Source organism: Budorcas taxicolor, chromosome 12, assembly GCF_023091745.1.
Source record: "Budorcas taxicolor isolate Tak-1 chromosome 12, Takin1.1, whole genome shotgun sequence".
In the NCBI taxonomy this organism is placed as follows: Eukaryota; Metazoa; Chordata; class Mammalia; order Artiodactyla; family Bovidae; genus Budorcas; species Budorcas taxicolor.
Window position 1 is genome coordinate 86,742,116 of NC_068921.1, and position 27,009 is coordinate 86,769,124.

Sequence of the window (27,009 nt, forward strand, 5' to 3'; positions counted from 1 at the left end):
CGGCCGCCGCGGGCTGCGCTGCGACTGCCCTCCCCGCTCGCGCGACCGCCCCCTCGGCGCCGCGCAGCCCGGGCCCGCCGCCCCCGCGGCGGCTGCGGGCTCCTCGCGGGCCGCGGCGGACGCGCGCCTGCGGCCGGGCCGGGCCGGGGCGTTCGGCCGGGGGCCGCGCGGCGCGGGCAGAGCGCGCGAGCCGGGCGGCGGTTGGGCCGGGAGGCCGGGGCGCGCGGCGGCGGGAGGCGCGCCGGGGCGGGCGCGGCCATGGCGGACGAGCGCCCCCGGAAGGGCAGCTTCTCGGCGCTCGTCGGGCACACGAACGGCCTCACCAAGCCCGCGTCGCTCGCCGCGGCCGCCGCCAGCGCCAAGCCCGGCGGCTCCAGGAAGCTCGTGATCAAGAACTTCCGAGGTGGGAGCGGGCCCGGCGGGCGGGCGGGCGCGGGCGGGCGGGCGCGGGCCGGGCGGGCGGGCGCAGGCCGGGCGTCCTCCCCGCCGGGCGCCGCTGCGGGCAGCTTGCAGCCTGCAGGGGAGAGTAACTCTTCGGCGGCCTCCCGTTTGGGAAGTCCGCTCGTTAAGTAAAAGAGCGCTGAGGTTTTTATGCTTTCTACCTGCGCTTACACCGGTCGTCTTCGACGTGTTTACTTAGTAAAACGAAGGTGGAGCGGCTGCAGAGTCTGTAACCCGAGAGATTTATAAACACGGCGCCTTGTACGGGGAAAACAACGGCCCGCGTTCCTTAGCTGTGTGTCTTTGAAGTACTTTTCTCGTAGAATGGTTTTTTAAAGACGTGTGATTGTTGGCATGGGTGCCGTTACCTACTGACTGTGTCTGCACTTACAGACAGACCTAAACTGCCTGATAACTACACTCAGGACACCTGGCAGAAGCTTCATGAAGCAGTGAAAGCCATACAGAGTAGCACCTCCATCCGCTACAACCTGGAAGAGCTCTATCAGGTAAGGGTCCACAGGCGGCCAAGAGCAGAGCTTCGTAGCAGGCTCGCTGAGATGGAAGCCTTCCCTTCCCTTAGGGTGCTGGCATCCTGCTTTCCACTTACCTGACTTTTTTATAGTTGTCTAAATCGCACCGTAATCCAGCTCCGGTGAAACGTGACGCAGCCGTGGATTCTGTGGTCCCCAGGGTTGTTTCAGAGACAGTAAAAGAGGGAATAGAGTCCAAGCATCTGCCTCCACCAGAAACAGCAGGAGCTCTGTGGCATCCTGTCCCGGGTCAAGGAATGTTTTCTGGTTTTGGTGGTTGTGGGATTTTTATTTCATTTTCAGGCTTAAGCTGTTGAAAGGTACTTAAATTTAACCCATTTGTAGGAGAGGAACGCGTTTCCAAGAGCCATAGAACATTTTCCAAATATGCAGCAGATCATTATCCGTTATGTTGTATGTGAAACTGTTACCTACGCTTTAGGCAATAGAAGAGCATTTCTGTTAATATCTAGCTTCTCTATTAAGAGACTTGAGTTTAAGTCTTTCTCTAGGAGGGTTTGGGGGAGAATGGATACATGTATATGTGTGGCTAAGCCCCTTTGCTGTTCCCCTGAAAGTACAACAGCGTCATTAATTGGCTGTACCCCAGTGCAGCATAAAAAGTTTAAAGCTTGATACTTGTAAAAAATAAATAAAACCTTTTCATGTTTACATAAGCAATTACATTATAAAAATTATGGAAACTGCAAAAAGTACATGGAAGGAAATGAAAATCCCTGATATTCCTATCACCCAGAGAAGACTGCTGTTGACAGTTTGGTGAACGTATGCGCCTTCTTTGTCTTAAGTTTAAGTCTGTTGTGTGTTTTAACCACTTTATTGAGCTATGGAATGTGTCCTTGAGTAAGTTTTATCAGACGTGTCCACTTGCAGAACATTCCGTCACCACAGACAGTGCCCGGAGGCCCCTGTGCGGCCAGCCATCCCTCCTCACTCCCAGCCCTTGGCAATCACTGACTTGCTGTCTGTTGGGACATTCTGCCGTCTCTAGACCCTCACCTAAATGGGACCGTGCCTCTTGCGGTCTCTCGTACCTGGCTCCTTTCACTTAGGGTCATGCTTCTGCATTCCGTGTGGGCCTTCTGACAGTAGCTGGTTTCTTTGTCGCGAGTACTCTGGGTGCCATGGTTGCTCATCGTGCGTTAGGGAATGTCTGGGTTCCGTAAGACATTGCATAGCGTTTCAGAGTGGCGCCGTGATCTTTTGTCTCTGCCGGCGGCGCGTGGGAGCCTGAGCTGCCCCGCGCCTGTGCCGGCGCTCGGCGGGGCCAGCCTTTCCCTTGTGCTGCTCTAGCTTGGCATGTGGCAGGATTTCACCCTGGCTTTAATTTGCGGTCCCCTAGTGATGCTAAGTGCCTTTTCCTGTGCCCATCGCCGTTCCTGATGCCTGCTTTACTGAAGTGTGTGCTCACGTCTTCTGCTCATTTCTTACGGTCTTGTTTATTTTCTTTCCGTCACGTGTTTGGGGTCATCATGCATTCTGGGTACATATCTTGTTCTAGATATTTGCCTTGCACTTATGTTCTCCCAGTTTACAACTTGCCTTTCGAGTCTCTTAACTATGGCTTTCGGAGAGCGAAAGTTTTCAATTCTGATGAAGCCTGTATCAGTTTGGTCTTTATGGATCGTGCTTGTAGTGTCTGTCTGAGAAGTCTTTGCCTCATCTAAGGTGGTATGGATTCTCTCTTTTATTTCCTTGTGGCCGTTTTAGGGTTTTAGTCTCACATTTAGGTGTATTATCTGTTTGCAGGTGAGTTGTTGTACTCTTGTGAGGTGTAAATCCAGGCTCATTGTCCTCCCTGTGGATATCTTCTTGGCCCAGGGCTGTGTGGCAAGGCGTCTGAGCTTCCCCCAGCGAGCTGCTCTGTCCCTTCATCAGAAAGTGCTGTCCGGATGAGAGCCTGAAGCCTCAAAGTCTGGAGCACTGACCCTCCAGCTTTATCCTTTCTTGGATAAACTTGTTTTGGCTCTTCTAGGCCCGTTGTATTTCTGTATGAATTTTAGAATCTGTTTGCCAGTTTCTCAGAAGAGCGTTCTAGGATTTTGGGTGGGATTCTGTGGGATTCTAGATGCGCGTGGGGAGAGTTATATCTCAGTAGGACTGAGCCAGCTGATCACGAGGGACGGCGCTTGCTCAGTCAGGCCTCAGCAGCGTGTTCTAGCCCCGTTGCACAGGCCTTGTGAGATTTATCCCTAAAAGCGGTTCATATTTCTATAGTGTTATAAAAGGTGGTATAAAATTTAATTTCTTGATAGTATGTCTAAACACAGATGATTTTACACATTGAGCTTCTGTGCTGTGTCTTGCTGGTTGCGCTTCTTTCTGGTAGCTTTTTTGTAGGTGCCGCTGGACTCTGCATGCTGACAGTCAACGGCCACACCGCCTGTGAGCAGAAACAACTCCCCTTCTCCCTTTCTGACCCACATTCCTTTCATTTCCTTTTCTTGCCTGATTACACTGTTTAGAGCCTCTGATGGTTAACAGAAATGTAAACAGCAGGTACACTTGTTTTGTTCCCGGTCTCAGGAAAGAAAGCTTCTAGCCTTTCATCATTTAACATCGTGCGATGCTAGCTGTGGGTTTTTCCAGAATACGCATTGTCGAGTTGAGGAAGTTCCTCTCTGTTCCTGTTTTGCTGAGCATTTTTATCAGAACTACATGTTGGATTTTGATAAATTCTTACGTGACTGTCGAGGTGGTCGTCTGATTTTTGTATTGTAGTTAGCTAATTACATTGATTGATTTTTCAAATCTTAGACTGGTCTTTCATTCTGGGGTAAGTCCTGCTTGGTCATGAGTATTATCTTTTTTTTATGTGTTGTTAGATTCAGTCTGCCAACCGTTTGTTAATTTTTGTATCTGTGGTAACAGAGGATATTGATGTATTATTTTCACGTAATGTCTGTGTCTGATTTTGGTGTCAGAGTAATGTTGGCCTCAAAAAATGAATCGGAAATATTCCCTCCTCTTCATTTTCTGGAAGACTTTGTATCGGGTTGGTATTATTTCTCCCTAAATGTTTGAGAGGGTTCCCCAGGGAAGCCATCCTGGCTTTCTTGGTGGAAGGATTTTCAGCTATGGATTTCCTCAGTGGATATGAAGCTGTTCAGTTTGTCCCCTTGTTTACACTCACTCTGCGGCGGCGTCTGGTCTGCCGTTCATGCCATCCGGTGTGATTTTCGCCCTGGCGCCGTCCTCCTCTCTAGGGGTTCAGTTTGAATCTGGTTTGTATCTTGTGTGCCTAGGTAACTTTTTTGGCGTGTGGGCGTGGCCGCAGCTCCCCTGCGTCCTGGTCTGCCAGGCCCCGCTCCCTCTCCGCCCGTGCGGCGGCTCTGGCTGGACGCAGACACTGTGGGTCTGACTTGTCTGCCAGATCCTCTGTGTTTCTGTGAACATTCTTGAGTTTCGTTCCCGACTCGGTTAAATTATTTGGAGTCAGTTTGACTTTTTAGACTATTGCCTGTGAGGTGTGCCAGGCAGGACGAGAGCAGGGCTTTGTTCGGGACCCCGCTGCCTTCGCAGAGCCTTCCTGAGTCCTCAGCTCAGGGCGCCTGCTCTGCGGCCTGGACACTGGACGCCCGAGTGGTCGGCGCTTATCTGTCTTCTGTCTGCCGAGGTCACTGCCTCTCAGAACCCAGTGTGCAGTGCTTTGCAAACTGCGGTTTGGGGTATTATTTCAGTAGCAGGGTGAGGCTTGTTCCTTGGCTTTGTCTGGGCCAGAAGCAAGTGTCCCACCACGCGCCCAAACTCAGGGGCTTTTAATTTAGTAAAATATTACATCTTCCAGCTAAGGCTCATTATTGCTCTTTTCCTGGAGATTTGACTGTCTGGTATCAATTGCCCAGCGTTCTCTTAGCTGGACTTTTACCCAGGATGTGTTTCATTGTGGTTGCCTTGGATACTATCACAGATGGTGTTTCCAGGCGTCCTGGGACCTTGAGGCCTGGGGTGCTTCCCCCCACAGTGGCACCACTCCTCCTGGGGGCCATCTCTGGAGGGTCTGAGGGGCCACTGGCTGCCCTTTGGAGGCAGGTGCAAGGGTGGGCTCCTGGCTGCTCAGAACTTGGGAGCGGTGTGTGTCTGCAGAGTGAGTTGCCCAGGTCCCATGGCGCTGGTTGGGGGGAAAGTAGGTGGCGTGGCGGGGAGGTTACCCTGGCCTCTGGCAGCCTGGACGGTGCTCGCCCTGGGGCCTCAGCATAGAGCCCCAGCTTCTGTGCTGGGGTGGGACGCACTTTGCCAGAATCTTTTGTTCGATAACAGTCCTCACCAGAGCTTGCAAGGTTGGTTCTGTTTGAGGAGGTTTTCAGGATGTTGGAGGGGGCACCTCTTGTTTGGATGTTGACCAGTTTCCCCAGAGCGGGTCTAGCCTCCCCCTCGCAGGCAGCCAGGCCTGCAGAGGCCTCTGTGGAGGCCGAGGGCAGCTCCAGCCCGCCTGCCGCTCCTTGCTTCGCTTTCGTTGCTAGGAAGGGACGTTCTGACCATGATGGTGGCCAGTAGACCCACACCCCACGTGGTCCCTCCTGTGACGTGAGGAGGAGGAGGGGAGTTTGAACACATAGATCTTCTCCGAACTTGGGTGTAAATCCCAGCTCACTGGAGAAAGTGTATCTGGGTGTTTATGTCTTAGTCCTGCCTGGCAGCTCAGTGGAGCCACGGGAACCTGAGCACTTTCGAGAAGAGTTTCAGGGGAGGCTATGTGTTGATTTCAGACTGGATTTTTGTTTTGCTTTTGACTTTTTAAAAACCTGAAGTGTTGCTGACTCACAGCGCTGTGCCGGTCTCTGCAGCAGAGTCACACAGTGACTCAGCGCAGTGCGTCAGTTTCACGCACACGTTCTTGGATTTCATGTATGTATTCTTATATACACACACACGTCTGACATATACATTCTTCATGGGTTTTCGCTTGCGATCTGTCCCCGGAGGTTGGCCGTGGCTCCCCGTGCCCCACAGCGGCCCTTGTTGCTCATCCATCCTAAGTGTAAGAGTTTGCATCTGCCGACCGCCAGCTCCCAGGGCGTCCCTCTCATCCCCCTCTGCAGCTTTGAGTCTGATCTGTGTGGATTTCAGGCTGGTTTTGATGCTCAGACTCAAACCTGTCCCAGGGAACTTGCACTTGAGGAAAGCCACGCTGCTGGTGCTGAGTCCTGGGGTGAATCCCGTGACCCTGGTAACTGCTGAGCTTGGGGAAGGAGCGTGGGGTGGACTCAGGAGAGCAAGGGAGCCCGGAAAGTGGGAGACGGGTGGACACTACTTGACGGCCTGTTGGAGAGTGTAAAGTAACCGAGAGTGAATTCAGTGCGAGAGTTACTCAGAAACGCAGCATTCAGGTGCAGATAGCTTAGGCTTAACAGCAAGGATTCTGCAATTCAGCAACTTGGTCCCTCCTGGAAGTCGGCCCTCTGTATGAGGGAATCACATCCCAGCTCGGGGCTGGGGCTGGGAGGGTGGGCGTCCTGTCCCCTTGGGGTCTCCTGGGCCCCCCTACCCTTCGCCCCATACTCAGGCCCATTTTTGCGCTGCACTTCACTGGTTTCTCGTGGGCGGGAACCTGGGGAGACAGCATCCTGGTGGGGGCTCCTCCCGTGCGGTGGGCTTGTCGAATTCAGGCACGCCTGGCACCCACTCGGCTGAACGGGGCGGGGCGGCTGGAGGAGGCAGCCCGCCCCCCCCCGAGGCCGAGGCCGAGGGCAGGGCCCTGGCCGGTCTGTCTGTGGAATGGTCGGGGGCGCGGCCTCCCCCCCACACCCGGGCCGTGGTCTCCCGCGGCCGCTCTGCCCCTGGAGGGGTCGGGGGCGCGGCCTCGCCCGGGCCGGGAGGGCGGAACTTGTTTTCCACTTTCGCCCCTCCGGCTGGTTTGCTCCTGGACGTGGGAGGTGCTCAGTGTTTGGCCGGGAGGCTGTCTGTCCTGACACAGATAAGCGTGTGCAGAGCGGGTGTGGCGCCGCGGGGAGGGAGGCGGGGCTGGGAGATTGACGGGCCGCCGAGCTGGCCCGGGAAAACCCCTTCGGTCTGGTGCCCCTGGGACCCGGGTCCCGCTCGCCCTCTCTGGGCGCTGCGTCCCCTAGACCCCTGTGCTGCCCACACGGCCCCACGCGGGGCTTTGTGCCCCCAGAGAGGGATTTCCAGATCTGCCAAGTGTGGCCAAACCTCCCGAGCTAGTTCTGGGGAGAAGGGCCTGCAGCGTCCCTGCCCCGCCACCCGCCCCCCCTGCGAGGGAGAGAGGTGACCGGGCGCCTGTAACACGAAGACGCCAGCAGTGACTCAGCAGAGGCGACGGCGCCCGGGGCTCGGCTTGGGCTCCGAGCGCGCTCCAGATTCCAAGTTAAAAACAGTCTCAGTGGACTTTGTGTAAATAGTAAGCACATGCCAAACAGGGCAGCTACGAGGGGGAGCAGTTCACAGAATTCACCTAAAAGCTCATAGCCGGGGAGGTTGCTTTGAGGGCACGGACACCTGCCTCAGGAACTGGGGCATTCAGAAAACGCTTCTGATAAGATGTTCTTCCTTGAAGGACACACACCACTGAGCTTGTCTTGATTTTTACCAAAGGAAATATGTTTTCTTCACGTGTTACAGTAAAGACTTAATTTGTAATAATTATATTTGTAATGACTACCGGAATAAAAGTCTTTGTTAGGACGTTATACCCCCTTTTCTTTAAGAGGGAAAAGGACAGTATATCTTGGACTGAATTATAAAACCACTAAGTTTGAGAAAGGAAGCGAAGGGTGTAGACAGACAACGTGGATGGGAACCCCTTGTTCACATTAACACACAGAATGTAAGGGAAAGGTATTCTTGTTTTCTTAATTATTATCATTAAGTCCATGTTCTGTTTTGAACCTTATATAAGTATCCATGTGTTTTGTATATTTTGTATTTCTTTACATAATTATTTTCTTTACCGCTATAAAAATATAAGTTGCCCTTATATTTGAGTAAAGATCCTAAAATGTGTCCATTCTGCATATCCCACCTACTTTTTTAAACTGTTCAGAAATAGGCAGTAGAAACACTGCATTTCTCTTTATAGTATTTCATATTTGGATTGGATCAGATGCTGATTTGGTACATGAGATTTGAAAGAAAATCTTATTAGAACTGGTAAGATATACACATATTGTTTCTTTGATGTGGATCGATAACGTTTTATGAAAATTGTTTCCGCCACAAACGCTTGTTTCTTCATTAATTTAAGACAAGTTTGAGAGTCACCCCACACTTGGCACCTTGGTCCTTGAGCTCCTTTTGGACCGTCACCCACTCATGAACCTGAAAGGACCTGGGTCTGCTGTCCCCTCCCGTCGTGGGATGGTCTCAGGGTCTGGAGCAGGTGTTTCCGGGCCTGGTCTCACCCTGTGGTCCTCGGGGCCGGCTCACCCCTCCCCGCAGCCCCACCACAGACCAGGGCCCGTGGGCTCAGGCCCGTTTTGGTCCTCCAGTGAGTGGGGCCCAGCCAGGGTCAGAGGCCGCTGAGCGGGGAGCCTGGGGGCGTCTGGAGAAGCCCGGCCTGCGGCGCGCCCCCTCGGGGCCCCCGTCCTCGGACGGGCATCGGGGCGCCGTCGCGTCCGTGCTCCGGGTCCCTGCTGTTGCGGACCACTCTGCTGTTCTCCGGAGTTCCAGCAGCGGTGGCCCGGAGTCACTGTGATGGTGCAGCCTGTGTACGTGGTGAGGGGCGCCTTTCTGTTGCGGATGTAGCTGTTTGCACAAGTACCTTTTTAAAGAGCAAGTTTGTCATTCAGAGCGAATAACTCGTTATTCCTTTTGTCTTCAGGCGGTTGAAAACCTTTGTTCCCACAAAGTGTCCCCAACACTCTACCAGCAGCTGCGCCAGGCCTGCGAAGGCCACGTCCAAGCACAGATCCTTCAGTTCAGAGAATATCCTTTTTTTTATTTAGGCGATTCCTATTCATTACCTAAATATTTTGAAACTGAACATTAATAGAATAAAGAATGAACGAATATCCCTAATATTAAAACAAAAACTTTTAAAATTCTCTTTTATTTATGGAAACAAAACCTTGCATTTACATCATACAACCCAACAAAATAGATTTTTTTGAAGTGGAATTTTTTTACGTTTAAACTTATTTGCTGATCTGATTAAAGTGAGAGTGTCCGTTTGTTAAGACCGGTTTGAAGTATTTAGGAAACATTCTGAAAAATATCTTGAAGCTTGAGTTCTGTTATTGTTTATTCTTGTTCTTAAAACTCTTGTTGGTTTTCTGTGGTTTGTAACCGGTTGCCACAAACTTGGCCACATGAAGCAAGCCTTGCCTGTCCACTCGCAGCGTGCAGGTGGGGGCTCAGTGGCTTCCAGCTCAGGGCCTCGCTGCCTGAAACCACCCTGGGCCTTTGCTGTTGGCAGCAGGCCCGCTTCCTCCTTCCGGGGCCTGACCCCGGCAGGGGAGGAAGGGTACAGGGCGGGCGTGAAGGGGTGAGGCAGGCGCATCACAGTTCGTAGGGACCTGTGGGGACTCAGAAACCACGCTTGTGGCTTCTGAGCTTCTAGAGTTTCAGTACTCTGAGTACTAAATAGCATGCGGTAGTCTGGTGAAGAGAGCTGAAATTAAGGGGTAAAAACTGCAGTAAATCAGCCTGTGTTTCTGAAGCTTTCCTTAGCAGGCCTCCACAGACTCACTAGACAGCGTGTTGTTTCTCAAGAAGATTAACACATGCTGGCAGGATCACTGCAGACAGATGGTGAGCTTGCCGACGGCCTCTGCGACGCTGGCGGCCCAGGCGCCTCCTCCCTGTGCCGGCCTCGGTGCACGAGGAGGGCTGGGGGTCTGTCCTGTTCAGGGCCTTCAGACCACACGCACAGGTAGCCCCGGGCCTCTGACTCCTGGTGAGCCTCTGGAGTTTTCCTTGATCTCAGTTTGTGCCCGAGAATCAAGCCCGAATCCCAGGGCTTCCCGGTACCTGTGGACAGCCAGGCTTAGACTTAGTGTCCGTGTTGATTCTAATTTGGCTTTATGTGTGTGAGTTTCCAGGGTGGCCTGGCTGAGAGTTAGGAGAGGGGAGCAGAGGCAGGTCAGTCGCTCTTCCGATGGGGCGAGCGCTCTTGCTTCCTAACGGAGGTAAGCGGTAACAGCGAGAGAGGCTCTCCAGGCCCAGCGCCGCGTGACGATAGAGACAGGCGAGTGCCCGCCAGGAGGGTTCTGTGCTTGTGTGAGCCAAGCTCCTGGGCAGTCTGGGGAGCTCCCTGAGAGGAGAGTCCTGGGCCCCCACACCCCCCGAGCCTGCAGAGCCAGTTGAGGGCCGCGTGCCCATGTGCCAGGAAGGAGTGCTCAAGCCCAGGCTAAGGACATTGAGCCCGTCAGTGAGGAAGGAACTGAGGTCACGTGTGTCTCGGAGGCCGAGTGCTGTGAGATCCTTTGTCAGATTTTCTGAACGAAGGAGGAAAAGCCAACACCAAGGGGAGCAAGTAGACTCGGGGCGTCAGTCCTGAGGGTTTTGGTGAGGCAGCCGTGTGAGATGTGAGGCGCGGCCGCTCAGGGGCCTGGGGTGGACTCTGACCCGGCCCTCTGCCCCCAGATCATGATCCGGAGCATCTTCCTGTTCCTGGACCGCACGTACGTGCTGCAGAACTCCACGCTGCCCTCCATCTGGTGAGTGTCCGCGCTGCGGCTGCTGTGCGTGCCCGACCGTCTGTCTGTCCTGCGCACCCACCGGGCCCCTCGGTGGACCTCAGCCTGGGGCATCCATCTCTGAGGGGTGGCCGCCAAGGTGGTGGCTGGCAGTCTCACGTGTTTTCCTGCAGGCGATGGGGTCCCGGGACGGGCCCGGCAGGCTCAGGGTCTCCACCACTCACTCTGCTCTGAGGGTGCCGAGCGCCAGGGCCCAGCTTCCCCCTGCTCTGCACGCGGGGCCTTTGGGGGGCCATGTGAGCCGGGACCCTCCGCCCCTGTCGCCTGGGTCCCTGCTTGCTGCCTCCTGGCCACAGCCTGAGCAACTCAGCCTGTGCAGGAGCCTGCCCCGGCTCACCCACAGCCCTCCTGGCCTCCATCCACACGGACAGTCACTCCTAACTCGGGTGCTGTGCCCGGGACACGCAGCTTGTGGGCGGTGGAGGGCGGAGGGGATGAGGGTGTGTCCTGCTGGCTGAGTGGGAGCTGCTAGAGCCCGAGCTGAGAGCTCAGCTTCCAGAAGAGGGTGCCTGCAGCCACGGGTAAACTTCTTCCTGAATCCTCGGGCAACGGGCTGACGGGTGGCGGGCTCTGGTTTGCATCCTCATTTTGCGGTCCTGTGGCGCAGACAGACGCAGCGGCTGGAGCACGGGCTCGGGGCGGGGTGGGGGGACACCGAGGACAGGAGGCCCTGGGGCCCCGGGCAGGGTGGGGGGACCCACTGACTCACGCAGGAAACAGGCTGCCTAGATGAGGGAAGAAGCACAAGGCGTGCCAGACTGTCAAGAGGAAAATTAAAAAAGAAATAGGTCGACTTGTGCACTAGCAAGTTAGCAAGCAGGTGTGTCTGGAGCTTCACCCAAAATCTGTGATGGGTGAACCCGACGCGTCTCGTTTTTCTGCTGTGCAGGGACATGGGGCTAGAGCTGTTCAGAAACCACATCATCAGCGACAAAGCGGTCCAGACGAAAACCATCGACGGCATCCTGCTGCTGATTGAGCGGGAGCGGAGCGGCGAGGCGGCGGACCGGAGCCTGCTGCGGAGCCTGCTGGGCATGCTGTCTGACCTCCAGGTGGGCCCGGCCGCCCGCGGGCAGGGCCAGAGCTCGCTGGAGACCACCCCGTTCAGGCCTTGGCTGAGAATGTGGGAGTGTCGCCCCTCTGCACCCGGGCGAGAAAGGAGCTGCCCCCAAGCAGGGGCGTGGCAGTGCAGCCAGCCGCGCTCGCCGAGGGGTCAGCCTTCAGGATGAGCGGCTGCTTTGCTGTAATTGGCCAGTAACTCTGCTCATTTTTTAGGTATATAAAGACTCATTTGAACTGAAGTTTTTGGAAGAAACGAATTGTTTATATGCTGCAGAAGGCCAAAGGTTAATGCAAGAAAGAGAGGTGAGTCGCCGAGAGGTTTCTGAAGTGCCTTACTTGGTTCTCATAGAAGTGTATCCAAGTGTGATTTCTAAGCATCTGTCTTTTCACACAGGCAAACATTCTCCTGAAAATCTTCTGAAAGCTACAATCTAATCTAGTTCAGTTCTCAGTAATGAGATTCTTTCTTAGTATTTTGAGGGTTTAATTTTGCCCCCTATTTTAGAAACTTTTCCATTGCTGTCCCCCCATTAAAAAAAAACAGAAAAGCAGCTTCTGGTTTACATAAAGGAGCTCAAGCTGAAACAATATGATAAAAGATAATTTTGTGTGTGTGTGTGTTGGCGGGAGGGGTGCCTGTGCTGAGCTGTTTGCGGGATCTTAGTTCCCAGACCAAGGTTCGAACCGTGCCCCCTGCCGTGGGAGCGTGGCGTCCTAACCACTGGGCTGCCAGGGAGTTCTCTAAAGATAACGCTTAAATATGAAAGACAGACCCGATATGCTAAACATTTTCACCTGTGTGAGACACTGGGAAAAAAAGACCCTAAAAGCCATGGGGGAATGCCAGGTGACGGTAATCAAACCCCAAAACCTCTCTAGCTGGTTTCTCCAGCCTTAGAGCCCAGCCCAAAAGGAAGCCCTGGGACCAGCACGGGCTGGGGGGCAGTTCACGTCGGAGGGCGGCCTGGGCACCACCCCGGGCCAGGGCCTCGGGCCCCGGCTGTGCGGGCAGGGGGCAGCACGGGTGCCCTTCACCCCCGGAAACTTGGAGTGTGGCTTGCGATCTCCTGCAGCCTCCTGGGGCCCCTGGGGGAAGCGTGTGACAGGTGCCCGCTGGCCACACCCTCTGTGGACGGGGCGCCACGCGCCCCTTCCCCACTCCCGTCAGCCGATGCTCCGGTTTGGCTTGTGTGCTGTTCTGCTTTTTCTTTCACTAAAGCAACGTTTGAACTTCTTGGGTCACGTGAAGAATGTGTTTTGTTGCTGATGTGTTTCAATGTTCTTTCTGGAAGGTTCCAGAGTACCTTGACCACGTGAGTAAGCGCTTGGAGGAGGAGGCGGACCGCGTGATCACATACCTAGATCACAGCACACAGTGAGTACAGCTCCGGGCTCCGTCTGGGGGCCTCCGGGGGACGATGTCCCCTCCACTCCCCGACACACGGTGTCTCGCAGACTCGCTCGCTGCTCTCTGACCCTGGACGTGTTTTTGGTCCTCGAGCAGTTTGCTTATTACTCGTGACTATTCAGCAGTCGTGAGTCACACTGACCAAGTGGCCTGTCTTGAAATCCTGTCCAAAGGAGTGATTGGAACAGAGATACTTGGTGTCTTTTTACCATTTTTAATTTATGTTAGGAATCTGTCATTTATGAAACGTTAATGGGGCATCACTGAATGTAGGCAGTTTTGCTGTGAACTTTGGCTGGACGTCTGATGTATTGATGTCGCCGGAATTATTTTGCTACTAATGCAAGTCCCATTATTTTCTCATTTCATCTGATTAGTGAGGAAGGTCAGAGCAGCAACGTGGGAGATGGAAAAGAGAGATGTTTCTAAGAGGAAAAGTGCTGAACTGCGGGTTGTGGTGGCCTGGGGGGGGCGAGGGGGGGGTAGAGGTGACAGGAAGGAACAGTGTGGCAGCTCGACAGGACAGAGGGCTGGAGCAGAGGCAGGCTACCCCAGACGCGGAGGTGGAGGCGCCGTGGGGACCGCGGGGGCTGGGGTGCAGCGAGGCAGAGGACGCCCCTGGTGCTAGGCCCAGCGGCTGCTCCTTCAGCCCTCCTGCAGGCTCACGCACCCCTGGGTGCAGGTGCAGCATGCGAGCCCCACCGCGCCCCATCTCCCTGAGAAATGACTGCAGGCTAAGCAGAGGGCTTGTGGAGAAGGGTGGCTCCCTGGGCTAGGGTTTTGAGGGGCGCTGAGGTGGCTTCTGCAGTGTCAGATGACTCAGAGGCCACAGGGTGAAAGGTGACTTTCAGAGAAAACAGGTTCAGGAGGCCAGTAAATGAGTCCCGGGCTGCACGCCCCCTCCCCAGCCCTCGGCGCCTGGAGCCCAGGTGGCTGCCGGCCTCTGTCCGTGTGGGGCTGCCGTGCGGGCCACGTGAGGTGGTGCAGGGAGCAGTCCCTCGAGTGGGCCCGAGCTTAGCGAGTCCTAGGAGTGCAGCAGGGCTCTGGTCTCCGAGGACAGGGCTCAGCGAGCAGGGGCCTGGGCCCCGGAAGGGCGCCGTGTCCCCTCGTGCAGGGGGCAGCCCCACACGCCCGTCTCCAGGGCGTCTGGCTCTGAGCTGCATGTGACGCTCCCAGCCTCTGTGAGGAGTCGGGCTTTGATGTGTGATCCTGGGAGGACGCAGGTGGAAGTGGGAGCAGAGCGGCAGCTGGGGCGGCGGGGGCTCTGTGGGACCCAGTGGGGCGGGACTGGGGGCAGCGGTCCAGGAGTCCCGGGGACTGGAGCTCAGCGGGCTGGAGCGCGAGGGCCCTGTCCGCTGCCGCCCTTCTCGCTGGACTCGGTGGCCCGAGGCCGGGTCAGCGCCGGGTGGGCCCGTCGCTCCTGGTTGATGGGCTCCTTGTGCCCCCCCACTCCCCACCAGGAAGCCGCTGATCGCCTGTGTGGAGAAGCAGCTCCTGGGGGAACACCTGACAGCGATTCTGCAGAAAGGTAGGCTTCCCGCCTCTCGCGCCTGCGCTGACCGCCTGGCCTGCATTCAGTGAGAGGGCTGGAGCAGCCGTGACAGCCTGGTCACCATGATCGTCTCAGGTGGTGGCCCTCAGCCCAGGGGGTCCTGGGTTACCAGCTGTGTTGAGGGGGTGGGCAGGGAGCACGGAAGGTTCGGGCTAAAGTCACCGGAGTCCTGTCAGGGCTGCAAGACACCAGCCTCTGGCGGGCAGACAGCCTCGCTGTGCTCGGGCCTGGGCTGACCACCAGCGTGGACGCGTGGCGGCCAGCCGACGGGCCCGAGGGCTGCCTCCTGCCTGCGCGGTGGTCCCGGGGAGTGAGCAGACCTGGCCGCCCCCGTCCACCTGCCGCCCGAGCTAGCACTGCCGTGTGATCTCAGGGCTGGACCACCTGCTGGACGAGAACCGCGTGCCGGACCTCACGCAGATGTACCAGCTGTTCAGCCGCGTGCGGGGCGGGCAGCAGGCGCTGCTGCGGCACTGGAGCGAGTACATCAAGGTGTGTGCGGGGTGGGGCCCGGGGCGCGGGGCGGGGCGCGGGGGCCCCGGAGCTGCCTCGCTCCTGCGGGCTCAGGCGGGCCGGCTGGACCTGCCCATCGCCTTCTGGGTCCCGTGAGCACACGGTCTTGGGGATAAATAGCATCCAGGTGTGAGTGCTTTAAAAGCTGCTGTTTGGCCGTTTGTTGTCAGCATAAGTACTAGCGGAGACTAGCGGAGTTCTATAGCTGTGATTTTCAAAAAGTTGCCTTTGTGAATCTACTGTTGAAACATGATTTCATGCTTGGCTCGGTGGGAACTGTCACACAGTTTGGTATGTCTGGGTAGGGTGTATGCGGCTTTGTTTCCCGGAAACGCAGGATTCATGCGTGTTTCGGTTATAAGAAGGCAACAGGAGTGGTCTGTGTGGCGCTGGGCTTGGGTGCCGCACACCCGGCGAGGGGTGGGTGAGCGTGCGGTCCGCCTGGGCGAGCAGGCGTGAGCTGCATCAGGGCCGGGGTCCTGGTTGTGCTGCTGCTCGGCTGGGGCCCGTGTGCCAGCGCTGGGGACCAGGCTGGGCGCACGAGGCACACGTTCACTCTTCTTGCTGCACGCGGGCCTGTAACCATCAGGAGGAAGATTCAGCTCAGTAAGAAAGATGAAGGGAACAGTCAGGCCTGCGCGTGGAGAGCTTGTACACGCACACGCACCCCCAAGATCTTGTGCCGCTGCATTGAGCCGAGAGGCAAATGTGACCCAGGCCTGGTCAGTACTGGGCTTTATGCCAGGAAAGGCCGTGGGGGTCGAGGGTTCTGCCGCCCAGGGGTTCTGAAAGAATGGGCCCAGGTCCTGACACAGGAGGGCAGCTTTCCAGCGTCCAGTCTGGACAGGAGACGTTGGATTGTGAGCCTGTCCCGGGTGTCCGCTGAGGACGAGCCGTGACACTGCCCCCCACCCCTGCAGGCCGCGCCAGGCCCCTCTCCTGAAGCCTCTCTGCCACTTCACCTGAGCCTTCCCGCCAGTGGTCTGCCCCCACATGCACCTCTGACGTGGAGCTCCTCGTGTGTCCTGTGTAGTCAGATAGCCAACTGTTATTGTCATACAGACTTCTAGTCATGTTTAAATAGCATTTCTTAAATAAAAATGCAGGCTAAAAGCCAGAGTCTAAAGCACAGTTGGAAGTGAAAGAGAAAGAGCTATTGTTAGGAAGTCTGAATAGGTGTAGAAGGTTAAGAGGGTGAATTTCTGTTTGAGGGATTTATAAGTAAAAGTTCTTCCAGAAGCAGAATTGTAACCCTAAAGGTTAGTTGCGTGCCCACTTAATTGTTAGAACGTGGACTAAATCTGTGCAGCTTCTGGAGGGATTCAGCATCTAGTGCTGGGAGTGACCAAGTTGCTCAGCCACCACGGTCGCTTGGTAGCGGGAGAGGGAGTGCGGCGCCGGAGCCCTGTGGCCGAGCTGGCGTGTTTTGCAGACTTTCGGGACAACGATCGTCATCAACCCTGAGAAAGACAAAGATATGGTGCAGGACCTGCTGGACTTCAAGGACCGAGTGGACCACGTGATTGACGTGTGCTTCCAGCGGAGCGAGAAGTTCATCAACCTGATGAAAGAGTCCTTCGAGGCATTCATCAACAAGCGGCCCAACAAGCCCGCGGAGCTGATCGGTAGGGGGCACGGCTCGCACACAGGCTTCCCCAGGAGCATGCGCCGCACGGGGAGGGTGGGCGGGCCTGAGAGGGCCGCCTTTCCGGAAGCCACAGACACCAGCGTGCGCTTGTGTGTGCTGAGTCGTATGTGAGCACGTGGTGTTTCCATTGGGAGCGTGTGGTGGTGGTTTTGTGAGGAGATGGAGCCTGACATCTCAGGAGCAGGACGAGAGGAGCAGATTTCTCCTCGTCTGCACGGCCCCGGCCCCAGAGCTCTTCCTGCCCAGAAGCTGGCCTGGGTTTGTCGTGTAGGAATGTTAGGAGGGTGACCGTTGGCCTCTCGACAGCGCCTGACAGAAGATGGCTGTTCAGGCTCGACCTTGTATCCCCCAGTCAGTGCTAAATGTGGTGCGATTGATTGGCACTCTTTTAAATGATCCCTTTGTATACTTACTTCCTGATAACATCAAAATACACCCACGATTCATGGAGTCTCATCAGTGAGGCAGTTTTTTTGGAATTGTCCAGAGGCGGTGGGCAGGGAGGTGTGAGGCAGTGGTATAGGGCTGAGCTCTGGTGTGGGCTGTTGAAGGTGCCTGGTGGGAAAGTGGAGGTTACAAGTGTGTACATTTGTGATGTTCAGAATAAAGAACGATAAGGGGAAGAGCTAAGAAGAGCCGATGGAAGGAGACGTTCAAATGCACCTGTTTGATTTGGCCTTTGTGCCACTTTATAGACTGTGGTTTCTCTAAAGACACGTTCGGACTCTGGGGAGCTCGGGTTCTCCCTTTCTTTGGGCAGGTCGAGGCAGCCTGTGCGTCTCGAAAGCAGGAGGGCAGGCAGACCCACTCTGTCCCTGCGGGGTTGGCCCTGAGGGGAGTGCTTCCATGTAAGGAAGCCTTGCCCACACGTCTCCGCACATCCTGCTGGCGGGCTGCTCCGGCTTCTGGAGCGGTCGTGTGCCAGGAAGCTCCAGTGTGGGACCGCGGGGTGTGTTCTCGGAGCCTCGAAAGCACAGATCTTAGAACATCAGGTGTTTGCCTTTTTGTTACAAAATAACATGTCAGTTTGGGAAGGTTCCAAGTGTTTTTTCTTGGAGAAATTAAAGACCTTCCTTTTTTGTATTTAGAATATGTATCGTATTGTGGAGCGAATGCTTATTTTTCAAATGACATCCTCTCCTACAGCAAAGCACGTAGACTCAAAGCTCAGGGCAGGGAACAAGGAGGCGACAGACGAGGAGCTGGAGAGGATGCTGGACAAAGTCATGATCCTGTTCCGGTTCATCCACGGTGAGCTGGGCCCCCGGCGCGTCCGCGGCGCCGCGGTGGCGGCCGCTGTGCACGCAGCAAGGGGTTTGTGGGGATTCAGCGGGAAGAGCTGGCTCGTGCACGTGCGTGGTCGCCTCTTGGGCCGAGTCAGCCGCTGAGGTGAACATTTTGACGGCAACTGTTAAATGCCTTACGTGGTTCTTGCTTGCTTATAAATAGGTAAAGACGTGTTCGAAGCTTTTTACAAAAAAGATCTAGCAAAAAGACTCCTGGTTGGAAAAAGTGCCTCCGTCGATGCTGAGAAATCTATGTTGTCGAAGCTGAAGCACGGTAAGCGCCTGGGGGTGAGGGTGAGCGCCCCCACACAGGGCCTCCCTGATGCTCACCCGCCATCCACTTTGTCCAGAGTGCGGGGCCGCGTTCACCAGCAAGCTGGAGGGCATGTTTAAGGACATGGAACTCTCCAAGGACATCATGGTTCATTTCAAGCAGGCAAGTTGTGTTCAAGTGAAACAGCTTTTTAAAAAATACGCTATTTTAAATTCTGTGAAATGATTATGTACATAAAGTATGTGAACTGTGTAAAATCCTTTAAAAATTACGCTGTTACTGTTCCACATACTCAGAACACTTCAAAATGAAAAAGAAACATAACGCCTGGGGATTCCCTGTTGGCGCAGTGGTTAGGACCCCAGGCTTCCACTGCCGAGGGCCTTTCAATCCTCAGTCTGGGAACTGGGGTCCTGCCAGTTGTGTGAGGCAGTTGGAAAAAAAGAAAAAAAAGATAATTCCTAAAAGTGCACTTGAAACTCTGGCTTAAATAAGTTTAATGACCCATATCTGGGACAAAAGTAAAGAAAGACGTTCCCAGTGGCGTTTGACCAGGGTGTGTGGCTCAGTGGGCTATGCTCCAGGACCAGGGTGTGTGGCCTCAGTGGGCTGTGTTCCAGGGGCTCGAACTAATGAAATGCAAGGTGAGCTGTAGCTGGGAAATGGGGTCATCGGTTTCTGGAGGTCAGTTCTGGGCGCTGCTCTAAAGTGGCCGTCTGTCCTGGCCTCCTGTGTGTGCAGTACATGCAGAACCAGAGTGACCCGGGCTCCATAGACCTGACTGTGAACATCCTGACCATGGGCTACTGGCCGACATACACGCCCGTGGAGGTGCACCTGACTCCAGAGGTGAGCGCGCTCCAGAGCCAGATCCTGCTGCCATGCGCTCCTGCTCCAGGCCCCCACAAACCGCGGGGAGCGTGGCAGCCACGCTCACTGAACCCTGACCGTCCTGCTGCCGCGCGCTCCTGCTCCAGGCCCCCACGCACCGCGGGGAGCGTGCCAGCCACGCTCGCTGAGCCCTGACCGTCCTGCTGCCGCGCGCTCCTGCTCCAGGCCCCCACGAACCGCGGGGAGCGTGGCAGCCACGCTCACTGAACCCTGACCATCCGCGTCTTCTCTGGGAGCAGCGTTCACAGCGAGCGCTCCTTGTCTGTCTCTGCCGGCTGCCTGTCATGGAGGCGCTGGTTTAAAAAGCTCCTGTGTGGGAGCCTCGGGCTTCCTTGGCTGGCTGATGCTCCCACCCGACATACCAGAGCCAGGGCCTGAGAGGGCAGGGACGGCGTGTGTGTGGCTGAGATGGGCCCTTTGAGGGGGACGGGGTGTGCCTGCCGGCGTGGGCCCAGGGCCTCCGGGGGGACAGCTGGGCCCAGGGCCCGGCGCCCGGGCAGACATGCTGCTGCCTGGACCCACCCTTCCTGTTCGCAGGGCAGAGTCTCCTGGAGTCCCCCGTTTCTGGCCCCAGGCAGTCTCGGTCGCATCCTCTCCTCCTTTTCCTCTTGCCTGTACCCCGAACGCACATGTTCCCTGGAAGCCCCAGCTCCGTCCCTCTCAGCCTCCAGCCTGTGTCTCCAATCCCGCCACCCCGGGTCTGTCATGGCTGTCCCAGACTCAGTGCCCCCTCCCACATCTCCCCACGCGATGGGACGGCTCTGCACCCCTCCCCACACTCCGCCCAGTGCTCTCACGCTCCCGGGGCGGGTGTGACCCTGCAAGCTGACGCTCTTTCCTGGAAAACCTCCACACCCCTTCTGTGCCTGCTGGTTGACACTCATCTCCCCCCCTCCCCCAGGGGCGTGCGTGCACGCGCATGCGGGCGCCGCAGGACTGGCCAGGCGTGGAGGGATGGCAGGGACGGGCCAGAGTCCCAGGGCCTCCCCTGGGAGAGGAGGAGTACAGTGAGGGTCGTCCACTGGACGCAGCCGGGCAAGAGCATGGGCTCTGACCAGGCGGACCACCGGCACTCCTGGGCTCAGAGGCTGCAGGGGGGCCGAGGAAGCCTGCGGGGCTCGGGAGCGGGGGCAGGCCCCACCGCCCCTGGCAGGAGCTGTTGGAATGGTGGCGGCACGGGGCCGCGCGCAGGTGGGCCGCTGCCAGGACACGGAGCAGGCCGCATTCGGCCCAGCAGTGGCTTAGGAACTCGGACACTGAGCCGCTGGTAGTGTCAGAGTGAGCGTGTGCAGCATAGTCACACTCGTCTTCCTTTGCTGACAGATGATCAAGCTGCAGGAAGTGTTTAAGACGTTCTATCTGGGGAAGCACAGTGGGCGGAAGCTCCAGTGGCAGACGACCCTGGGCCACGCGGTGCTGAAAGCCGAGTTCAAGGAGGCGAGTCCTGCGTCTGTCACTTTTTATGTTTTTGAAGCACATTTATGAAAAGAATGTTTTTATTTTTTTATTTTTTGTTTTCATTATTTTGGTAAATTTGAAAAAAACAAGTACTTTGAATGAAAAATGGTATTTTATATGAAAAGAATGGTTTTAAATTGCCGTTAGACTTTGGTAGCTAAGAAAGAGAGGAAGGGATTATTAATATAACTCAACACGGGCTTTTCGAAGTCAGTAAAATGCAGTGGTCGAAGAGCTAATATTTTAATCAATAAAATTAATGATGTATTCTCACCTGGTGTCTAGTTAGGAGCGTCTCAGCACACCCGCACACAGGCTCGTCAGGGCGTCTCCCCTCCTGGTGACTAGTCAGTCCCGTCTCCATCTCCCCTCTGGTGACTAGTCAGTACCGTCTCAGCGCACCGGCACGCAGGCTCGCCCAGTGTCCGCGGGCTGGCAGACCCACTTGCGTGGCTCCTGCTCTTTCAGGGGAAGAAGGAGTTCCAGGTGTCCCTGTTCCAGACGCTGGTGCTGCTCATGTTCAACGAAGGGGACGGCTTCAGCTTCGAGGACATCAGGCTGGCCACGGGCATCGAGGACAGTGAGCTGCGGAGGACGCTGCAGTCCCTGGCCTGCGGCAAAGCACGCGTCCTCCTCAAGAGCCCCAAAGGGAAGGAAGTGGAGGACGGAGACAGGTTCCTGTTCAACGCAGAGTTCAAGCACAAGCTCTTTCGCATAAAGATCAACCAGATTCAGATGAAGGAGACAGTATGTATCCGCTTCCTCCGCTTTCCCCGCTCACGGGACCGTAGGTCTATAGGAACTTCTCGACGCTCATTGTGTCTGTGAGATGCTTGAGCGTAGCTGTTATTTTATACTCAAGAGTGAAATTCAGAAAGGCACGCGTCTAACAGTTAACTTCCTGTGTACACAAACATGTCCTATTGAGGTCTTTGTAGCCCACCTTCTGTCCACGTAGGGAGCACCTCATTCCAAACCTGGTGACCTGTCCTAACAGCTGTGCCCACCCCCCGCCATTGTCTCAGCCTCGCTGCTGGGCTCCATGTTCAGGCTGAGCGCCTGTGCCTTTGATCAGGCTCCCTAGGGCCACGGGTCCAGGCCGGCTCCAGGCCACTGCCCTCAGGCACCCTGCTGCAGGCGCTCTTGCCCCTCAGGGCTGTAGTCCAGCAGACGGGCACCGTGGCCTAGTCGGGAAGCCGCTCCGTCCAGAGGGAGTGCCAGCTCTGACTGCACGGGCCTCACGGCCGCTCCCACAGCTGCAGCCGGCCAGGGGTGCTGCCCCCCGGGCGCTCCGTGCTGCCCAGTGAGGAGGATGTTCAGAGCACACGGAGCGAAGCGCTCTTCGTGTCTTATTTTTGGGTGCTGTTTGGGCTGGTGTGGAGATTCTGTGGGTGACTTGAGACGCCTGTCACGGGGTGCCCTCAGCCTTGCTCCAGCTTCCTCACGACTGAGCTACGCGGAAGGCCGAGGGGGTGGTGGGTGCTCGGGCCATCCTTCCTCGGCGGCCTGCCTGTCACCTCCGTGCTCTACAGCTGGGCTCTCCTGGGGTCGGCAGCTTTTTCCTCCGCAGCACACGCGTAAACTTTTCTTCTTGGGATCGTGCCCTGTGACGTTTACACACACAGTTTTTAAGCTGGGCCTCTTCCCAGGTCAGGACTTGGATTTTACGTGTGCAGAGTCGCACGTTGTGTGACTTGAACCCAAGAGCGTGGAGCCCCGGTGCAGAGCCTGGCAGTGCCTCAGGCCTGGCCTCTCCTTCAGCTGAGGTGCCCTGCCCAGCTGCACTCACGCTCTCGGCTCCTGGCTTGGCTGTCTCGAGTCTCAGCTCCTCACCCTGGACTCGCCGGGTCAGAGGACGTGAGCTTTGCTGACATGAGCGCGCACCAGACTCAGCACTTCCCCGGTCCTGCCCCTGCTCTTCCGTGGGTCACTGCTGGCGCTATCTCGTAGTTTTAAGTAGCTGCTCGGTCTCGAGTCCCTGGCACGTTGCAACATCCCACCCCTGACTCGTAGGGAGTGCCCTGTCACGTCGCGGGGCCTGGTGGCGGGTGGCTCTGTCGCTCCGAGAGGGTCCTTCCCACGTGAGTAGGTTCTTCCGCAGTGGGAGCTCCAGTCTGTTCCTCTGCAGTTTCTGACTTGAGGGTCAGCTTAAGGAAGACCTTCCTCTGACCCACATTTTAAAGAACATTTTCTTCTGCTGTTCCAGTAGTCTGTATGTTCCAGTTTTCCCCTGAAACATTTCTCTGGGCAGCTAGAAGTTATCTTAGCATCAAGAAAGCACTCCAGCCACCCTCCCTGTTTTAAAATGTGAGTGGGCTCTCTCACAACCTACTAAGCTGTCACTTTTGTTAGAAATCCGGGTCATGTGTTCCCGGGCAGTTTCCCGTTCCTGTTTTTAAGTTCTGTTTCAAAGCCAGCACCCAGAGCATTTTAATTGGTGTCACTATTCCTGTAAATTCACTGATGTTGCTGAAGTTCAGTGGTTTCACTGGACAAAGCCGCAGAACAGAACAGGGGCCCCTGCAGTCTGGCCTGCCTTCCGCCTGGAGCTCAGCAGCCCCCACAGAGGCGGCGCCGGCGCTGACAGGCGGCGGGCCCTCTCCTGCAGGTGGAGGAGCAGGTCAGCACCACGGAGCGCGTGTTCCAGGACCGGCAGTACCAGATCGACGCTGCCATTGTCAGGATCATGAAGATGAGGAAGACGCTGGGCCACAACCTGCTCGTCTCCGAGCTGTACAATCAGCTCAAGTTCCCAGTCAAGGTAGGCGAGGATCAGCTTGTCCAGTCGCCGCGCTTGCACACCCTTGGCCCTCTGGAGTCGGCCGTCTGTCCTGCACTGCCGCTGGCCACTAGCCGCAGGGACCTCCCTCTGCGTGCGGGGAGAGAGCAGCGCCCTCCCCTCCGCCCGCCGTGGCCCCGGCCCAGGCGCTCTGCCTCGGGAGTGTCCCCAGTGCCAGCGTCTGAGGGCTCCCGGCGGGCGTCTGGGAGGTTCTCTGTGACTGTGGCGTCAGGCTCAGGTGGATGGGCGCTGGACGGGCCGGCGGGGCGTGTGTTCCCCCAGGTTCCGCAGGCCCAGGGCGAGTGGGAGGGGCCGGGGCCCCCTGCCCAGGAGACCCGGACGTTCCGCAGAGGCTGCAGGGCGAGGCCTGCAGCTGTCAGGGCAGAGCGCTCCACCCTGAGGGCTGGGCCTCCCCTTCTCGCAGGGGGACAGCGTGCACTGGGGTGAGTGTGGTGTCCCCCAGTGATGAGAGCACAGTGTGGGGTGCAGTCTCCTCACAGGACGCTCTGCAGGCTGAGAGGCCCCACAACTGCCTACTCGGGAGACACCGGCTCGCGCACGGTGTTGGCGTTGTCTTTGGAGCAGGGAGCTTTGTCTGAGTCGTCCTGTCATGAGCTTCTGGTCCTGCCCAGATGTGTGTAGACGTGTACCCTGACCCACTCGCTCAAGGTGATGAGCTGGACGCCCTGTGACTGGGGCCTCTGTTCTTCTTTTCCAGCCTGGAGATCTGAAGAAGCGGATCGAGTCTCTCATAGACAGGGACTACATGGAGAGGGACAAGGACAGCCCAAACCAGTACCACTACGTGGCCTGAGGCCCGCCCGCGCCCGTGACACACAGGACACCCCTTCAGGGAGAGCCCGCTCTGCTGCGCCCAGGCCCCAGGGCCCGAGCCGCGCGGCCGCTTGGGGATGCTCGGAGAGGGCGGTCCTTGGGCCGCTTTCCGGGCTCCGGGGCTCGCAGGTGGCTGTGTGTCTTCCCCCCAGTGCTTCCTCGTGCTCCTTGAGGCGCCTGAGGCTCCCCGGGGCTCCGCAGAGTGGCTGAGGTGGGGCGGGCAGGCAGTCTCCTTTGTAAGCAGCGTTCTTGTGCCAGAAGCCGATGTCCTGTGTGCGCGTGTATGCAGGCGTGAGACTCTCCGCGCTGCTTTCCGTCGCTGCAGGGCCACTGTGCGCTCCTGACACAAGCTCTTAGGCGCAGAGCAGGAGCCCCTGACGGGTGACCGGAGGGAGAGCCTGAGGTGTCACAGCTGGTGAACTCTGCAGCCCGCATAGTAGCTTCTGTTCGTTCCTTGGCACCAAGTTTTAGCCTCTGAGGCCTGGTTTCTGGACAAGGCTCCTCGCGAGGCCTCCGCTTTGTGGAGGGGAGGTCGCTCTGGCGTGTGTGGCGCCGCGAGCCCGTCCCTGTCTCCGTTTCATTTCTGCTGCGCTGCTTGCGAACTTTCCCTGTGAGGTTTAGCGGGAGCGTGTGTGTGTTTGCCGCCCTAAGGCTGCGCCTGGCAGCCCCTGTTCTCGGCCTGGGGGCGACTGCTGTTTTATTTTTTCTAACCGCGTGTTTGTACGATGGCGACAGTCAAATCTGGTTCTGTTTTTGCGGCCCTGGGCGGCGGCTGTCTTCCGTGTGACCACGTCAGCGCCTTGAGGAGACCGACGCGGCGCAGAGGTGGCCCTGTGGGCCCTGCCGTCACGCGAGTGCCTAGGGGAGCCACGCCGCGGACGCTGGTTTGTGTGGGAACCATAACAAAGATACTTTTGTGAGAACATTTAAAAGTACTTTATATTTTACATAACAGCATGTTTCGTTTTGATTAAAAGCTACCAAAGGAATTTTGATCATGGTGTAAGTGTTGAAAGCAATATTTTCTGGAATATACCAAGTTTATATAATTTGATTTTTGTGCTAAATTATTAAAAGATTCTCCCTTTTTGAAACATGCGTGTTTAAAATGTGACATCTCATGGGTTTCTAGGTGAAAACCCTCACTCTTTCGTGTCCTCTTTCCCCCTTTGTAAATTTTCAGTTGTGAGGTCATCACACATGGTCCGTCAGAGACCAGTATCTTCTGCTTCTTAGACTTTTAAGTTTGATGTCTCTCAATTGTTGATACTGTAATTTAATGTAGACTTACTCTGAATAAAAGTAGTTTCAGTTGGCCTTAAAATCACATTAATAAAGCTGTGGTACGAACCCAACATGTTGCTCCCCGCCCCTCAGCCCCTGGAGCCCCTCCAGGACAGTCACGTGGCGCCCGGCGCCTCCGCCCGAGCTCAGTCTCACCCGCGCGGTGCCCCGCGCCTGGTCCTGTCTTACTGTACTTAAAGGCCAGTGAGGTGAAGCACACGGGAAGAAACGACTGAGAAGGGCAAGGCAGGCAGAAAACCCCCTGGACTCGATGGAAGGTGTCCCCTTTAAGACAGACATGGTGGGACGTCCCAGTGGGGGCCAGAGGCTGAGACTCCCAAAGCAGGGGGCCTGTTCAGTCCCTGCTCAGAACCAGAGCGTGCATGCCGCAACAGAGCTCACATGCCGAAACGGGGACCCCAGGCAGCCAAATAATGCTTTTTAAAAAAGACAGCCCCTTTAAAAAGACACAGTGATTCCCAAGTAACAGCAGGAGAGAAACTGGATAGGGAATAAGAAAATCCAAGGTGCGTCTTATTTGGAGCGGAAAAAAGCCTAACGACTTACAAGATTCCTCTTTTAAAAAACAAAGGTAAATGGCATTCTTAAAAATCTACACGGGGAAAAGCTTTTAAGTAAAAACTGGCAAATCTAAGAGGAAAAGTAAGGCAGTGCTGAATACTTCCGTGTGCACAGAACTACAAGCCAGCCTGGTGTGATGGTGAACCAGGAGGGGCTGGGAGGCGGGCGCTCCTGGAGGGCGCAGGGCACGCAGGGGCTAGTCTGGAGCGGGAGCTGAGATGGGGTCAGAGCTGGAGGCCGGACCGGACGGGTTGGGAGGAGGACTACCAAGTGACGGTGCTGCCCCTGGACTCCGGTGCTTGGCCTGCAGCCCCAGGGTGATGGTCCCTCTGGGAAACCAACCAGCACAGTGTTCCAAGATGCCCGTGTCTCCGACCCACCAAAATCCACGTCTCTGTGACGCCCTGACACTTGCGGGGAGGGAGTTCTGATGCTGGAACAGCACGTTCAGAAAATGTCCTGAATGTCCTTTGACAGGACGCAGAGGAGTGTGGTGCCGTGTCCCCTGGACAGGGTCCAGACGGGACAGAGCAGATGTCACAGCCACTGTGATGGGGGGGCCGTGAAGTGGGCAGAGCACCCCTGCACACGCGCGTGTGTGTGCACGTGTGCAGTCACGCGTGTGTGGCAGCAGCTGCACCCCACAGTGGACTTGCAAAGCCAAGGGAACCTGTTGACTGCACATCCTCCCATACCTCCTGCATTTTTTTGTCAAAACAACATCCGTAAATAAAATTAGTCACGAACTGTTGAGAAAAACAGAATGAGCCCACCGGCCACAGCCTGCACT

At 56.5% G+C, this 27,009-nt stretch overlaps 1 protein-coding gene across 3 annotated transcripts; it reads left to right on the forward strand.

Moving 5' to 3' along the window:
* The first annotated feature begins 249 nt into the window (after positions 1-249).
* Positions 250-25,680, forward strand: CUL4A (cullin 4A). Of its 3 annotated transcripts, XM_052650262.1 has the most exons (19): positions 250-403; positions 835-950; positions 8,773-8,876; positions 9,632-9,701; positions 10,536-10,609; positions 11,538-11,700; positions 11,924-12,013; positions 13,003-13,085; positions 14,579-14,646; positions 15,044-15,162; positions 16,616-16,808; positions 17,978-18,082; positions 18,281-18,391; positions 18,468-18,553; positions 19,133-19,240; positions 20,606-20,719; positions 21,209-21,487; positions 23,349-23,501; positions 24,238-25,680. In XM_052650262.1, exons 1-19 carry the CDS (start codon positions 259-261, stop codon positions 24,331-24,333), a joined length of 2,277 nt encoding a protein of 758 aa, XP_052506222.1. In that variant the 5' UTR covers positions 250-258; the 3' UTR covers positions 24,334-25,680. The 3 variants fall into 3 exon arrangements, with proteins under 3 accessions (XP_052506222.1, XP_052506223.1, XP_052506224.1); XM_052650263.1 differs by lacking the exons at positions 8,773-8,876; positions 9,632-9,701; XM_052650264.1 differs by lacking the exons at positions 250-403; positions 8,773-8,876; positions 9,632-9,701 and adding an exon at positions 721-736.
* The last annotated feature ends 1,329 nt before the right edge of the window (positions 25,681-27,009 follow it).